This window comes from Cherax quadricarinatus, chromosome 93 (genome assembly GCF_038502225.1).
Source record: "Cherax quadricarinatus isolate ZL_2023a chromosome 93, ASM3850222v1, whole genome shotgun sequence".
Lineage (NCBI taxonomy): Eukaryota > Metazoa > Arthropoda > Malacostraca > Decapoda > Parastacidae > Cherax > Cherax quadricarinatus.
Genome location: NC_091384.1, coordinates 11,912,508 through 11,930,153, shown reverse-complemented (window position 1 = coordinate 11,930,153; position 17,646 = coordinate 11,912,508). Strand labels below are relative to the sequence as shown.

Sequence of the window (17,646 nt, the reverse complement as noted above, 5' to 3'; positions counted from 1 at the left end):
ACATACTCTTTCCTTAGTTATTCCTGTATTAGGACTGAAGAAGCCGCTCGTGGCTAAACGATTCTATAATAAATGTATTGAAGTGTACATATCTTTTTCCATATTTAGTTGATATCATAACATTTTTCACCAATATGTAGCAGCAGACGTGTCTAAGCGCCTGTCCGGTCTCTTGGCCTTCCGCTACTGAGTTTATTCCCTCCTGGCATCGAGAGCCTTTCTGTACCTCTTCCTAACGCTATGCATGTATTTTGCCTTTAGTACTACACTTTCCAGATCGTTAAACTATGAACTACTCTAAGACTGAGTAAATACTCTCTAACATCCTTTTGGCTTGTCTCTTGTTTTCAAATTCCAACTGTTGTCTCGTATTCCTGCATCCGTCACATGACGAATCTGTCCCTGTCCAGTCTTTCAGTTACTCTCGGCATTTTGTACACCTTATATTACCCCGGTCTTTCTTCCCTCTAATTCCACCAGTATTAGTTACCTTAACCTTTTCTCACAGCATTTTTCCCTTTGCTCCGGGACTAATTTCATTGCAAACCTCTCCACTTTCTCCAGTGTCTTGCTATGCTTGATCAGGAGTGGGTTCCATATTAGTGCTGCATACTCCAGTATGTGCGTGACATATGCAGTATACAGTATCTTGAATAACTTCTTGCTTAGGTTCCTGGGAGTTATTCTTAGATTTGTCAGATGCACTTTTTCCTGCAGCACTTTATTGTTTTTTTCCACTTGGGCGATATGCTCAGCACATTGCTTACAACGACGTCCTTCACTTGAGCAAAGTTTGCAGTTTCTTGCTCTCCTAGCCTGTTCTCCATCTGTTGTCTTCTTTTTTGTCTATCCCCAGTCTTCATAGCTTTCTGCTTGCTGGGGTTAAATTTTGTAGCTATTTGTTAAACTAGACTTTTAGCCTGTCCAGGTTCATTTGCGGTTATTAAGCACACAGGTAATGAATGGCTTGTGAGACCTGGTCGTAATGGGAACTAGAGCAAACAAAACTCAGCAGTAGACTATAATATGTATTTGCCTTCACATGCTATATACAGGTATGTACAATATGTGCGAATAGAATAATAAGTGTACACCACGATGACAGATGGCAAAGCCAGAAAGAGTTCACCGTACTCAACCAGCAGATAGGCAAGTCTGTAAATGCTTACCGCGAGCGAACCACGTTGCTTCAGTTTTGGTGGTCTTGCCTGTGATTGGTCAATGAACCAAGGTGCTGATTTAACGAAGGGTGCCCTATCGATCGTTAAACCCTTAGCACTCGGTTCGCTGGTGGGAGGCAGCTTATATTGGAGTGTGACATATGCCGAATGAATTGTAACATACTCTTTGGATGCCACAGTGGTCTATTCTCGTCCTCACTTGTTTGTGTTTTTATTAGTTTCACATCTTCAAACAATAATATCTTTGTCCCCTTCCTAGAACTATGTTTTACCACACTCGTCACATGCACCAACTCAGACACTTCTTGGATAATCACTCTGTGAGGGAAAAGTTCAACAGATAGGAGTAGAGAGGGAGTATATAGTAATAATAGTTTCATTGCCGGCTACTTGTTAAGGTAGGGTAAGTCAAGCTCCCGCTATTCCCGCCTTTTTTCCCCTCCCCGAAAGTGATAGTTTCATTGCCGGCTACTTGTTAAGGTAGGGTAAGTCAAGCTCCCACTATTCCCACCTTTTTTCCCCCACCCCGTAAGTGATAGTTTGACTGCCAGCTGCTTGTTAATGTAGGGTCAGTCTAGCTCCCGCTATCCCTTCCCCTCCCTCTCCCCCCCCCCCGAAAGGTGACGTGTGGGGCTCTGGTCAAACAGTAATCACTAGACTCACAACTCCCAGCACTACTGTAAGTACATGCCTGCCTTGTATTCTAGTGGATTTATTGGTTGAAAGCTTCACTTTTGACCAGTAATAAACATAGTCCCTTCAGTCTTGCTCTAAGTTGACTGTTGTAATAATCACCACGTCTTTTAGGTATTGTACTTACCATAGAGAGTTATTTCTTAAGCAGTGGGTAACCTGTCTATCTTTCCAGCTTGGATGACAGAGAGGGTCACCTGCCAATCAACGAGAAGAATTGATGGAGATGGACTAACGTCCTGAGACTTCCCCTTTTTGGATTTAATTACCTGTGCACCTGTATGAAATTGCAGGACGTAACCCCTCATCATTGCAGCGGTAAAGGACCTGCTTTCCTGTCATCGGGATATAATACTCAAGGCTATACTGTGAAGAACGAACCGGTGGGTTGTAACCAACACCTGCGACCCCCCCCCCCCATCATCAGCAACGGCTACAATTTCAACAACAGTGTCACCAACACCAGACACCCATATACATATTAGCGTTGAATTCAGTTATCATTTATATTTTTCATTTTTCATTTTCTTTAATGTAGGATTAATATTTCATATTTAAGTGTTTTATATTTTATATTTTCTATATAATAAAGTGTTTATGTTTGTCTGTTATTATTTCTTTTTCTATTCATTAATTTTCCTGAGGAGGAGCCAGCCTGGGTAATACTGTCTGAAGTTGTTACAAGGCTGAGTAAGTCTTCACACACTCGTTGTTTCCTCCTGTTAATTACTCCCTGATGCATTGTAGAGCCTTTCCTGATTGTCTTCCTGCACCTACAGCTTTTGCTCCAGTCACTTGTGTGGTACTGTGTCAGAAGGTTTTAACAATAGAAAAACATACTGATATCCTTCTCCTACCTCTTCTGTGACCTCGTCTGTGAGACTGTGAGGGAAAAGTCATTACATAAGAGTGAAAGACTGAATAAGTCGCGGAGGCAGTATGATTGTTCTGAAAGGGGTGTGTGAGCCGTCACCCTCACCCCCCTCACTTTCTCCACCCGGACCCTTGCTAATTGTGGAGCGTCACTTGGGTTTCTACTCTCATCAATTCTGTATGTAGTTCCACTCTTAGTTACATCATGTTTGGGTTTTTTATTTAATTTAATAAAGACAGGAGGTCTACTCTTGCTGGGATTTTAATTTGTATGTCAAGACGATATGTCTTTCGATAGTGGGCACAACATCTAGCTTAGTTAGATGCACCATTGAGACGGGACAAAGCAGCATGGTTCGGCTCCTTGGCTAGTGCAGTGTTGTTATTGATATATATATATATATATATATATATATATATATATATATATATATATATATATATATATATATATACATATATATATATATATATATACATATATAACTTGTGCATTAGTTCGAGCCGATATCACTGATATCTTTTTACGAACTTGCTTGTTAGGAGCTAAAATAAGCAAGTCTGACTGTATAATGTTAGTGTATAATATAATCCTCTGTTGTAACAGAGCCATATTCCCTTACATTATCCTTAAGGTGCTCGTAGAGGACTTACCTGTACATATCAACTCTGACACATTCACCGGTGTTCTGGAAACCTCCGGGTGTTAACTTGTAACTTTATTCTTGTTGAATTAGACACATGTGCAACTCTTGGGTATCTTTATTGAGGAAACGTTTCGCCACACAGTGGCTTCATCAGTACATACACAGGAGAAACTTGAAGAACAGGAGGAGAATGAGGTAATCAGTCCCTCAACCTTGAGTCGATGTGGTCAGTCCATCAATCTTGAATAGAATATGGCATATGAGCGGAGAAGCAGCTTATAAACCGTAGGAAGGAGAGGTGCAGCAGTCATAGGCAGTGTCACATTTTTCGAATGTGGAAGTAGGTCGTGCCTAACGTCGTGCCCAAGGTCGTGCCCAAGGTCGTGCCCAAGGGTGGGCCAGTGAAGAATTCCCAAGTATTAAGATCCCAAGAAGTTGCAGTGTCTGACAGAATTGTAGATGAATGGTTCACAGAACCGACATGTTGATAAATTAGACACATGTGCAACTCTTGGGTATCTTTATTGCACATGTGTCTAATTCAACAACATGTCGGTTCTCTGAACCATTCATCTACAACTTTTTTCTTGTGACTGGAAATAGAACCTTAAGGTTTTATACATAGTTGTTTGTAAATAATTGCTGCCTCGTAATATACGAGAGACAAGCTATTGTTTTATTAGTGATATGTTCTAGGGAACAATGTAATATTAAAGGCCATAAATTTTTTACTTGTGATTATTGACTCTGTAAAAATGTAGGTACAAATTTATCAACTTATTGTACCTCGACATCTTGTAAAGTTAAAAGAAGGATAAGAGAGCAATAATGTCTTGCCGAATAAGTACAAAAAATATATTTTTGTCATTTATGATATTAAAAATTAATGATTTTGTACCAAAAGAACCCTAGAAAACTTGCTTAACCTTATTATAGCAAGCGGAATATAGTTTAGCCTAATCCATCTAAATATATTTTAGACAAGTTTACAATAATTTAATAATAAACAAACACAATGAAATATATTTTTTCGTTAGGTTCAGAATGATTTTTACGAAATTATTGCATACACAAATTTTCACTTGTCCTATTCGGCAAGAAGAGCGTCGTTATTTAATAAAAAAAAAACCAAGTTTAACTTTTTCGGCAAGCCATATATATATACATGTGTGTATATATATATATATATATATATATATATATATATATATATATATATATATATATATATATATATATAAACCCGAAAAAGAAAAACTTTCACCATTGTTCACGCCATCACTGTCTTATCAGAGGCGCGGTTACACTAGTTATAAAACTGCAACACTCATATCCAGGACTCAAGTCCGTAGATGAGAGAGAGAGAGAGAGAGAGAGAGAGAGAGAGAGAGAGAGAGAGAGAGAGAGAGAGAGAGAGAGTGAGAGAGAGAGAGAGAGAGAGAGAGAGATGTATGGAAGGGAAATTGAAAGACGAGTGACAGAAGGTATATGGGTGCAGGAAGATGGAAGGAGGAGAGGGTGGAATAGGGTAAAACAGGATGAGAGGAAACACGATAGAAACGAAATGACAAGAGGGTAGATGGAAGAAGGTGAAATTGAAAAAGAGGAGAGTAGAGGAAAGGTGATGGAAAGAGAGAATATAGAAATAGAAGAGGTGAAATGAGCGGAAATGAATGGAGAAAATATGGAAGGAAGAGTGATAAGAGGAAAGATGGGGGAGAGGAGTGTGAATAAAAATGGTAAGAGAAGGAGATAGTAAAGTAGGTGAAAGTGAAAGGAGGGGGAACTGTAATGAGGGGATACAGAAGAAGGGGAGATGTAAGGAGGGGAAGTTGAAGGAGAGGTTGTGGAAGGAGGGGAGATAAAAAGATAAACGGAGGAAGGAGATGGTAGGGGAGGAAGAGCCTGGGATTGATCCATTGCTGTTACATCTGAGGTGAACCCAAGGTGATAACAGGTAGTTGGTGGTAATAGTGGTTGCAGTCACAACAGGTGGCAGTCACAACAAGTGGCAGTGGCAGTCACAACAGGTGACAGCGGCAGTCACAACAGGTGGCAGTCACAACAGGTGGCATTGGTAATCACAATAGGTGGCAGTCACAACAGGTGGCAATGGCAGTCACAACAGGTGAGAGTGGCAGTCACAACAGGTGGCAGTGGCAGTCACAACAAGTGGCAGTGGCAGTCACAAGTGGCAGTGGCACTCTCAGCAAGGGGTGACTGTCACAGCAGGTGATGGTGCTGGAATACAGAGGAGGTGGTAGTGCCAGCATACGGTGTCTGTGGAAATAACATATGACTGACTCACGAAATCGTAATGACACGATTGCAAACAAACCATACCACGGGTGGAGTTTGAACCCGCGGTCAGAGAGATTCGTCTGTAAAAACTTGCATTTTTGGACACACTGCCGCCTATGGTCACCTTCCTATGGTGTAGAAATATACCTAGATGGATGAATCTTATTGTGGCTAGCTGGCCCAGTGGTTAACGCGACGGTCTGGAGTTTTTGAGACTCTTTGACCGCGGGTTCAAACCCCACCCGTGGTATGCTTTTTTAACATGTGATTGTACTGGCAATCACAGCAGGTGGTGTAGGCAGACACAGAAGTTGTTTGTAGTTCCGGATAATGCTGTGATCGTGGTTGTCACTGTAGATGGTAGCGGCGACACTCGAAATAGGTGGTGGTAGTGGTGGCAGTAACAGGAAGTGGCACTGTGAGTCACCACAGGTGGTGGAGCCAAACACAGCATTTCTGGTTGTCTTAATATTTCAAATTATATAACTAGATCGCTAGTAAACGATGATGCTATATGATAAATTAAATATTTATAATACCGACCGGATAAGAAAAAATTTGAAACCCCTGAGCATATTTAATCAAGAGATGTTTCGCCCACCAAAGGCTTTATCAATCTAACGCATAGATGATGACTGTCAGAGTGGGCGCATGTGTTGAGTGGGGTTCCACAAGGACTAGTCCTAGTTCCGGTGCTGTTTCTTGTATGTGTGAATGACATGACGGAAGGGATGGATTCAGAGGTGTCCCTGTTTGCTGATGTGAAACTAATGAGGAGAATACAAACAAGGAAATCTGGACATGTGGCAATCCTGGTTCGACAAATGGCTTCTGGAGTTTAATTAACCTTACCAAGTGCAAAGTTTGAGAACTAAAAAAAACCGCAGACGGAGTACAGCCTAAGGAATCAAAGGCTGCAAAACTTACTCAGGGATAAAGGATCTTGGGGTGAGCATCATACCGAGCACATTACCTGAGGTGCACATCAACCAAATAACCACTACAGCATATATACACTTGGATAACCTATGAATAGCGTTTGGAGTATAGAACCCACACCTAGTCAAACAATTGGAGAAAGGACAAAAGTTTGCAACAAGAGTAGTCCCAGGCACAGGCTGCGACCCGAGTACCAGGAATGGCTCAAGTGCAAAAGAGCGAGAGCACCGGTCGTGAGGTACCACAGATTTAATGGTGACTCCTGCACCAGCATGTTTGGTACTCCCAGTGAGCTGTGTGTAAGGAAGGTAGCAGACGAGTCTGTTGAGTTGGAGGTAAACCATACCACGGGCGGGATTTGAACCCGCGGTCAGAGAGTCTCAAAACTCCAGACCGTCGCGTTAGCCACTGGACCAGCTATCGTGTCATTACGATTTCGTGAGTCGAGTTGGAAGTGACTGACCATCTTACACACCGGACCCAAGACACCAACTGAGTGTCAGATGTGCTTTGCCCCAACTACAAGGCCTCTACGACGATTGTATTTAACTGCTACACTACCTGTGCTGAAGATTCACTTTGCCTTGTCGTAGGGCTACCACCCCAGTTTCGGCCTCATAGGGCAGATATGTTGCCATTCGGATTATCTGTGTATTTTTTTCCTAGCTGACATAGATACTTAAATGTCACAACTGTAAAGCCTATTAAACATCGTCCTCTTCCCTCGAAGCTTCACCCCCAGTAGAGAATTTGTGTACTGTCTAAATCTACCCTATAATACTGCAGGAATCACTGAAGAATTGTATACATAAAACGCTGAAGTGCAGAAATTTCCTCATATTGCAGTTTCTACATTCCCGGTCCACTTTCCTCAGGTCCAGCTTCCTCAGGTCCACCTTCCTCAGGTCCACCTTCCTCAGGTCCACCTTCCTCAGGTCCACCTTCCTCAGGTCCACCTTCCTCAGGTCCACCTTCCTCAGGTCCAAGTGAAGCCACGTTGTCAGGAAACTCCAGGCGTCTACACAGATTGCGATCACTGCTTTCAAAATTAACCTGTCACTTGCTTATCGACACCACCACCCCAGTTGAATTTGCAAGCGACAAGAACGGTGTAGTAATGCATTTCCTTACGTTATGTAAGGCTTTTGTTGTGACTCCATAACGAAGTTATAAGTGTTTCGGTCGCTAAGCGATCCAAGAAATTCTTTCGGCGTAGTCTATAACCCCAGTAAAAGAGCGGCAAAGATTGTTAATGAGGATAAATACTAGGAGATTTGAAGGGAATGAGAAGCATTGAGAAAGTCATCACAAGGATATTAATATCTAATTTTCTTTAATTAAATGTAGTAAAGAGACCAAATTTAATTAAGATTTTTCAGAGGAGCCAAATTTTAGCTTATTCTAAAGTACACAAGAGCATCAAGTATGAAGCCGCTCAGACGTTGCGTTATCAAATAAGCATTAAAGTGGTTAAACCTAATCAGAGGCGACAATCAGAACCTCTTCCTTGAAAAGCTTATTTCAATATTTTCATTTAGAAAAAATGCAAATTAGAACCCACTGGCTTAAATAAGTCCAAATTTTTTCAAAGATAAACCAGCTTTAATTTTTATATTAACTTAGTATGCATAAATTATCATAAGAGCGCAAATATTAGTGACATAAAAGGTCATTAAGTTGGTTTAGTTAACCTAGAATAACTAAATATTGTCAAACCTTGTGTCTTATTTCTGATCAGAAGAGACATTCACTAGTTATTTCACAAACTAATTTGATTAATAAAACTGACACATTATAACTTAAAAACCTGTCGTCAAAATATTACTTCCAGAAAAACATATCAGAATTAGATTATAACTTGGCCAGAAGAGCATTTTCCAGATATTGTACAGAATCCAAAATTTTATTCAATGTGTCCACTACTGAAGATTAATGCCGTTTTCGAGTTATATATTTTTATTAGAGGACAGCACTAAACCCGTAGGGGGTCATATAGCGTTTTTGGACTATGGGGCATTCAAATTCGATCCAAGCAAGTGCAGATCCTTGGATCACCATCAAAACAAAATGAGGAAACAAACTATAAAACTGGCAGACTCCATTAATTATACCCATTTCTAAGTAGGATATACACCAGTGTTGATATTTTTAAGCCGATCTGAGGTGCCTGACTTGACCCATCACGATAAACCAAAATTTGGAAATGATTGTGTGTAGCACTGTGCATTGGGCGCCCATGATTCCAAGTGTAGCACTGTGCATTGGGCGCCCATGATTCCAAGTGTAGCACTGTGCATTGGGCGCCCATGATTCCAAATGTAGCACTGTGCATTGGGCGCCCATGATTCCAAGTGTAGCACTGTGTATTGGGCGCCCATGATTCCAAATGTAGCACTGTGCATTGGGCGCCCATGATTCCAAATGTAGCACTGTGCATTGGGCACCCATGATTCCAAATGTAGCACTGTGCATTGGGCACCCATGATTCCAAATGTAGCACTGTGCATTGGGCGCCCATGATTCCAAATGTAGCACTGTGCATTGGGCACCCATGATTCCAAATGTAGCACTGTGCATTGGGCGCCCATGATTCCAAATGTAGCACTGTGCATTGGGCGCCCATGATTCCAAATGTAGCACTGTGCATTGGGCGACCATGATTCCAAGTGTAGCACTGTGCATTGGGCGCCCATGATTCCAAATGTAGCACTGTGCATTGGGCGCCCATGATTCCAAATGTAGCACTGTGCATTGGGCGCCCATGATTCCAAATGTAGCACTGTGCATTGGGCGCCCATGATTCCAAATGTAGCACTGTGCATTGGGCGCCCATGATTCCAAATGTAGCACTGTGCATTGGGCGCCCATGATTCCAAATGTAGCACTGTGCATTGGGCGCCCATGATTCCAAATGTAGCACTGTGCATTGGGCGCCCATGATTCCAAATGTAGCACTGTGCATTGGGCACCCATGATTCCAAATGTAGCACTGTGCATTGGGCACCCATGATTCCAAATGTAGCACTGTGCATTGGGCGCCCATGATTCCAAATAAACCATGAATATTGTCCAAGACAACTACATAAAGCATTCCCGTGTATTGAGAGACAGAAATCGTAAATGTTGCTGAGAATGTTGCAAAAATAAGGGTGTTGAGTTTGTCTTTACGGAAGTGATCAATGAAATACGTTCATTCATTATAAAAAATAAGGGAGTTGAGTTTGTCTTTACGGAAGTGATCAATGAAATACGTTCATTTATTATAAAAAATAAGGGAGTTGAGTTTGTCTTTACGGAAGTGATCAATGAAATACGTTCATTTATTATAAAAAATAAGGGAGTTAAGTTTGTCTTTTCTTATTTAAACAAGCACAGTTATTTTGAGCCTAATCCAACCACATGTTCAAGATGGGTTCTGTCATCAGAACCACGTGTTCAAGATGGGTTCTATCATCAGAATCCCGTGTTCAAGATGGGTTCTATCATCAGAATCACGTGTTCGAGATGGGTTCTATCATCAGAATCCCGTGTTCAAGATGGGTTCTATCATCAGAATCACGTGTTCGAGATGGGTTCTATCATCAGAATCACGTGTTCAAGATGGGTTCTGTCATCAGAATCACGTGTTCAAGATGGGTTCTGTCATCAGAATCACGTGTTCAAGATGGGTTCTGTCATCAGAACCACATGTTCAAGATGGGTTCTGTAATCAGAACCACATGTTCAAGATGGGTTCTGTAATCAGAACCACATGTTCAAGATGGGTTCTGTAATCAGAACCACATGTTCAAGATGGGTTCTGTAATCAGAACCACATGTTCAAGATGGGTTCTGTAATCAGAACCACATGTTCAAGATGGGTTCTGTAATCAGAACCACATGTTCAAGATGGGTTCTGTCATCACAATCACGTGTTCAAGATGGGTTCTGTCATCAGAACCACATGTTCAGGATGGGTTCTGTCATCAGAATCACGTGTTCGAGATGGGTTCTGTCATCACAATCACGTGTTCAAGATGGGTTCTGTCATCAGAACCACACGTTCAGGATGGGTTCTGTCATCAGAATCACGTGTTCGAGATGGGTTCTGTCATCAGAATCACGTGTTCGAGATGGGTTCTGTCATCAGAATCACGTGTTCGAGATGGGTTCTGTCATCAGAATCACGTGTTCGAGATGGGTTCTGTCATCAGAATCACGTGTTCGAGATGGGTTCTGTCATCAGAATCACGTGTTCGAGATGGGTTCTGTCATCAGAATCACGTGTTCGAGATGGGTTCTGTCATCACAATCACGTGTTCGAGATGGGTTCTGTCATCACAATCACGTGTTCGAGATGGGTTCTGTCATCAGAATCACGTGTTCGAGATGGGTTCTGTCATAAGAATCACGTGTTCGAGATGGGTTCTGTCATCAGAATCACGTGTTCAAGATGGGTTCTGTCATCAGAACCACATGTTCAAGATGGGTTCTGTCATCACAACCACATGTTCAAGATGGGTTCTGTCATCAGAATCACGTGTACAAGATGGGTTCTGTCATCAGAGCCACATGTTCAAGATGGGTTCTGTCATCAGAACCACATGTTCAAGATGGGTTCTGTCATCAGAACCACATGTTCAAGATGGGTTCTGTCATCAGAACCACGTGCTTACTGATTAAGGTAGATCACCAATTTATCTTAAAAACACAAGATAATAGAGACAAACATTCCATTTATTTTTCCATTTAGACTGATTCCATTATTCTTGCTTTCAGGGCACCATGTCTACTGTCGTCAACGGGCAACGTGAGGAAGACTCCCGCACCCTCGCCCAAACCACCACCCCCGCCCACACCCACGCACAAACTAATACTCATACCCATTCCCATGCACAAACTAGCACCCATACCAATGTCCACACCACCCACCAGAGTCACCATGGGCGCACTCATCATGGTCACATTCTCCCCATGTTCAGCTTCAGTGCTTCAACGCCCACTGATGAAGACAACCCACTGGATACCAGTAAGTTCTTGGTGGAACCAGTTAGAGAGAAAGAGACAGAGACAGAGAGAGAGAGAGAGTGAGAGAGATTAAACCATTCGCTTAACATATAGGTAATCAATAGGAATGACATGCTAGCTATCTGCAAGAACCTTTTCTTGTTCAGCCATAAACAGTATCATTTCTTTTAGCTCAGTATCATTAGAACAGATTTATAGTATCGTGGAAAAAAGGGAAAATCTTTTTTTTTTTTTTGTGAACTTGTACGTTATTTGAGTTCTGCTGTACAAAATCCCCAGTTGTTCTTCTCAAGAATTTCCAAGATGGCGTCGTCTAGAGACTCAAACAAATATTTTATTCTGTCATATTACGTGAAATATGAAGGCTTGTTTGATGTCTTTACTTATGTAGTCAAGCAAGAGTAATAATAATTGTTTCCTTATGCCCTACAAGTAATGTATTTTAAGTGAATTAAGTAAATTAACCCAATGTGAGGGACAAACGACAGCCACTTATTATGTAATGCATTTCGGACATTGCATTATTTAACAGCATTATTATATGCCCAAAGCTCTGAACTCTTTGTAAAATGGTGATCATTTATAGCAGAATGATTAGTTAACAGTAAGATCACTGACATCGTTTATTCGGTGCTAAAATTAACACTTCGTGATGGTGAACTCCGTCAGAAGCGACCAAAGAACTGGTTCTGGGCACAGGTGAAGAATTTGGTAAGATCGATGATACAAGAATTTGTGGCTAATCTATAACTTCATCATATCCTTCCGTAGAAAACATCTGATGACAGATTCAGTGAAGTGAAAGAGGTGTGGCAAAGGAATATAATAGACGAAAAACTGTTTATAGTATTTAAATACCAAATATTGACATCATATGTAACTGTGTTGTAAGAAGCAGGTGCTAAATTATTCAGAGAAATTCAGTCGAATTCCTCTGGATCAAAATGATGTCAAATGAAGGTGAAACGAGAAAATTGACAGAATCAAGCGTGAAGAGATCAAAAGAAAATAATGAATGGTGAAATTACGAAAATCAATGCTCCTAAGAGAAGATCCTTGCCAGTTAATTCAGTTAATTGGTATCTCGGAAGAAAAAGCAGAGGGGCCGCCATACTGAAACTGTGGCCACCTCGTCTGGATGATGATTATGACTTTTTTGGAGTCTGTGGCACTGAGAAATGGTTATTAAGAAGGAGATTATACTTCAAAACACCTGCAAACATAGATTGTTCTATGATCACGAAGAATAGTCATGGAAAAAGAAACTTTATACACTCCTCGACACTGACAACAGAATATGGTGAGACAGGTATATATCTACTTATTTAAATAAGGACGAAATCTGGATAATGTAGGAGTGCTTATTTAGGACGATATAAAGTTCAAACTGTTATGATTAAGCCGACCATATTCACTGCTTCTATATCATGATTACTGAATGGTGTCATTAAGAATAGAAATTGATGTTACCCTTAGATGTTAAAGAACGTTGCTCCGCTATAGGTTAGTGTATTATGCTACCAATTATTTGTTTTATCAGCTTTACTTGCTACATCTTTATCTGTAAATACGAAATCTGATTCTCGTAAAAATTGATATCAAAAGCAGGACCATTATGGTCGGCTTTCTTAAAGAAAGCACGACAACTGATCCCTTCCTAGGAACAAGTATATGACGTATTAAGAGATCTAATCGTCTTAGTGTTGGACATTGTTGTTATCTATATTCAAAGACTAATAGCAAAATGCTAGTGAAGAATTTAAAAAGGTGTAGCAGGTGTGGGTCGGAAGCGCGTCTTCACTGTGGTTAGCAAGTTTCATTCTTCTATCGCTACATAGCAAAATTAGGCATGGTTCACGTAGATGGAAGTGAATAGTGACCGTGATGCCCAGGAAACGAGACAATTGTAATATTGCCCTTCGTCAATCTCAAACCCAATCAACCAGATACTATCATCTAAGATCTTTCATTTACATAAACTGAGTTAGAAAGGAAAACTATTGCACTGGCAAAGCCAAATTTGACAAGCCACACTCCATCCAAGCATATGACATAGAACAAGGTTCACTTGAAACTGATTATGTCCTACCAGGGTTCAGTTGCCTATACACAGGATGACAGTGGTCTTCTGTGCCTCTGGAAAAACAGTTTAATGTCACTTTCTCTTTAAACAGACATTAACTGGGCATGTTCATTCAGGTGCTCTTCAAGCACGCATCATTGTAGTGACTTACAGTACGTTGATTTTAGAAATAACCTGCTGCTTTGATGTGATAAATTAAACCCGGCAAAATGTATAGTCGCGGAAAAAAGTTTCTATACTCTCTCTGCTAGACAGAAGTGACTCCTGGCAACTCAGACATGGTAAACAGAGTTATTAAGATTTTTTCATGAATGGATTAATGTAGATTGTAACGAAGATGGTGATTGAGTATCTATATGAGTATCTATTTGAGTAAATGAGTGCAGATATAAATTAATTATTGTTTGGATGTTATATCCAATATTATAAATCCATAAAAATTATTTGAAAAGGTGACCGAATATATTGTAAATGAAGTGGTATGACAACAGGTTTCTAATTATCATATATCAGTAATAACTCACTTGAAGCACAGTTTTGAAAGCTCAGTCTACATAATGCCATACAGAATATTGCTAATTTGTATATATGTAATTTAATATATCGCTCCACTAAGGAAGGTGTGCAATAAAATACACTATACTGTAGTTAATTTTTATGTATTATTCACTATATAAATAATAGTATTCACTTGTTTAACTTTGCATATTCTCAATATATATGTTGTGGCGAATATGTATACATATGTATACATCTCGTATACATTAAAACATAATTTTTTCATTTATGTTAATGTAAAAATTAATAATTTTTGTGCCAAAAGAACCTTAGAAAAAATTCCTAAACTTATTATAACAAGAGCAATTTTAATTTAGCCTAATCCAAATAAATATATTTTAGATAAGTTTCCAATAATTTAATAATAAACACAATGAAATATATTTTTTGTTAGGTCCAGAATGATTTTTGCCAAATTATTGCACACACAAATTTTTGTTTTGCCTTATTCGGCAAGAAGAGTATTATTATTTAAGTTAAAATTGTAAGTTTTGCTAATTCGACACGACATTATATATATATATATATATATATATATATATATATATATATATATATATATATATATATATATATATATATATATATATATATATATATATATATATATGTGTGTGTGTGTGTGTTTATATACATGTTTATAGAGAGGCCACAGACATATCAGATCACTTTCTAGTTGTAGCTACACTGAGAGTAAAAGGTAGATGGGATACAAGGAGAATAGAAGCATCAGGGAAGAGAGAGGTGAAGGTTTATAAACTAAAAGAGGAGGCAGTTAGGGTAAGATATAAACAGCTATTGGAGGATAGATGGGCTAATGAGAGCATAGGCAATGGGGTCGAAGAGGTATGGGGTAGGTTTAAAAATGTAGTGTTAGAGTGTTCAGCAGAAGTTTGTGGTTACAGGAAAGTGGGTGCGGGAGGGAAGAGGAGCGATTGGTGGAATGATGATGTAAAGAGAGTAGTAAGGGAAAAAAAGTTAGCATATGAGAAGTTTTTACAAAGTAGAAGTGATGCAAGGAGGGAAGAGTATATGGAGAAAAAGAGAGAGGTTAAGAGAGTGGTGAAGCAATGTAAAAAGAGAGCAAATGAGAGAGTGGGTGAGATGTTATCAACAAATTTTGTTGAAAATAAGAAAAAGTTTTGGAGTGAGATTAATAAGTTAAGAAAGCCTAGAGAACAAATGGATTTGTCAATTAAAAATAGGAGAGGAGAGTTATTAAATGGAGAGTTAGAGGTATTGGGAAGATGGAGGGAATATTTTGAGGAATTGTTAAATGTTGATGAAGATAGGGAAGCTGTGATTTCGTGTACAGGACAAGGAGGAATAACATCTTGTAGGAGTGAGGAAGAGCCAGTTGTGAGTGTGGGGGAAGTTCGTGAGGCAGTAGGTAAAATGAAAGGGAGTAAGGCAGCCGGGATTGATGGGATAAAGATAGAAATGTTAAAAGTAGGTGGGGATATAGTTTTGGAGTGGTTGGTGCAATTATTTAATAAATGTATGGAAGAGGGTAAGGTACCTAGGGATTGGCAGAGAGCATGCATAGTTCCTTTGTATAAAGGCAAAGGGGATAAAAGAGAGTGCAAAAATTATAGGGGGATAAGTCTGCTGAGTATACCTGGTAAAGTGTATGGTAGAGATATTATTGAAAGAATTAAGAGTAAGACGGAGAATAGGATAGCAGATGAACAAGGAGGCTTTAGGAAAGGTAGGGGGTGTGTGGACCAGGTGTTTACAGTGAAACATATAAGTGAACAGTATTTAGATAAGGCTAAAGAGGTCTTAGTGGCATTTATGGATTTGGAAAAGGCGTATAACAGGGTGGATAGGGGGGCAATGTGGCAGATGTTGCAAGTGTATGGTGTAGGAGGTAGGTTACTGAAAGCAGTGAAGAGTTTTTACGAGGATAGTGAGGCTCAAGTTAGAGTATGTAGGAAAGAGGGAAATTATTTCCCAGTAAAAATAGGCCTTAGACAAGGATGTGTGATGTCACCGTGGTTGTTTAATATATTTATAGATGGGGTTGTAAGAGAAGTAAATGCGAGGGTCTTGGCAAGAGGTGTGGAGTTAAAAGATAAAGAATCACGCACAAAGTGGGAGTTGTCACAGCTGCTCTTTGCTGATGACACTGTGCTCTTGGGAGATTCTGAAGAGAAGTTGCAGAGATTGGTGGATGAATTTGGTAGGGTGTGCAAAAGAAGAAAATTAAAAGTGAATACAGGAAAGAGTAAGGTTATGAGGTTAACAAAAAGATTAGGTGATGAAAGATTGGATATCAGATTGGAGGGAGAGAGTATGGAGGAGGTGAATGTATTCAGATATTTGGGAGTGGACGTGTCAGCGGATGGATCTATGAAAGATGAGGTGAATCATAGAATTGATGAGGGAAAAAGAGTGAGTGGTGCACTTAGGAGTCTGTGGAGACAAAGAACTTTGTCCTTGGAGGCAAAGAGGGGAATGTATGAGAGTATAGTTTTACCAACGCTCTTATATGGGTGTGAAGCATGGGTGATGAATGTTGCAGCGAGGAGAAGGCTGGAGGCAGTGGAGATGTCATGTCTGAGAGCAATGTGTGGTGTGAATATAATGCAGAAAATTCGTAGTTTGGAAGTTAGGAGGAGATGCGGGATTACCAAAACTGTTGTCCAGAGGGCTGAGGAAGGGTTGTTGAGGTGGTTCGGACATGTAGAGAGAATGGAGCGAAACAGAATGACTTCAAGAGTGTATCAGTCTGTAGTGGAAGGAAGGCGGGGTAGGGGTCGGCCTAGGAAAGGTTGGAGAGAGGGGGTAAAGGAGGTTTTGTGTGCGAGGGGCTTGGACTTCCAGCAGGCATGCGTGAGGGTGTTTGATAGGAGTGAATTGAGACAAATGGTTTTTAATACTTGACGTGCTGTTGGAGTGTGAGCAAAGTAACATTTATGAAGGGGTTCAGGGAAACCGGCAGGCCGGACTTGAGTCCTGGAGATGGGAAGTACAGTGCCTGCACTCTGAAGGAGGGGTGTTAATGTTGCAGTTTAAAAACTGTAGTGTAAAGCACCCTTCTGGCAAGACAGTGATGGAGTGAATAATGGTGAAAGTTTTTCTTTTTCGGGCCACCCTGCCTTGGTGGGAATCGGCCAGTGTGATAATAAAAATAATAAATATATATATATATATATATATATATATATATATATATATATATATATATATATATATATATATATATATATATATATATATTTATTTATTTATTTATATGGACCTCAGGTATTTATTGACTGAGTGGTTTCAGGCATCACGTAAGGTGCTACGCCATTGTCTAAACGTGGGATCGAATCCTGTTGACCACGGTCTTTCTCTGTATATACTTCCTCTTGATTCT

The 17,646-nt window shown here is 40.0% G+C and overlaps 1 protein-coding gene across 1 annotated transcript in view; it reads left to right on the top strand.

The window, feature by feature from the left end:
- Positions 1-17,646, top strand: part of LOC128703523 (uncharacterized) — a 586,091-nt gene that overhangs the window by 325,434 nt on the left and 243,011 nt on the right. The window contains exon 2 of the mRNA XM_070104691.1: positions 11,393-11,642. Within this exon, the coding sequence (XP_069960792.1) occupies positions 11,399-11,642 (244 nt within the window). The 5' untranslated portion in view covers positions 11,393-11,398. The remainder of the gene's footprint in view (positions 1-11,392; positions 11,643-17,646) is intronic.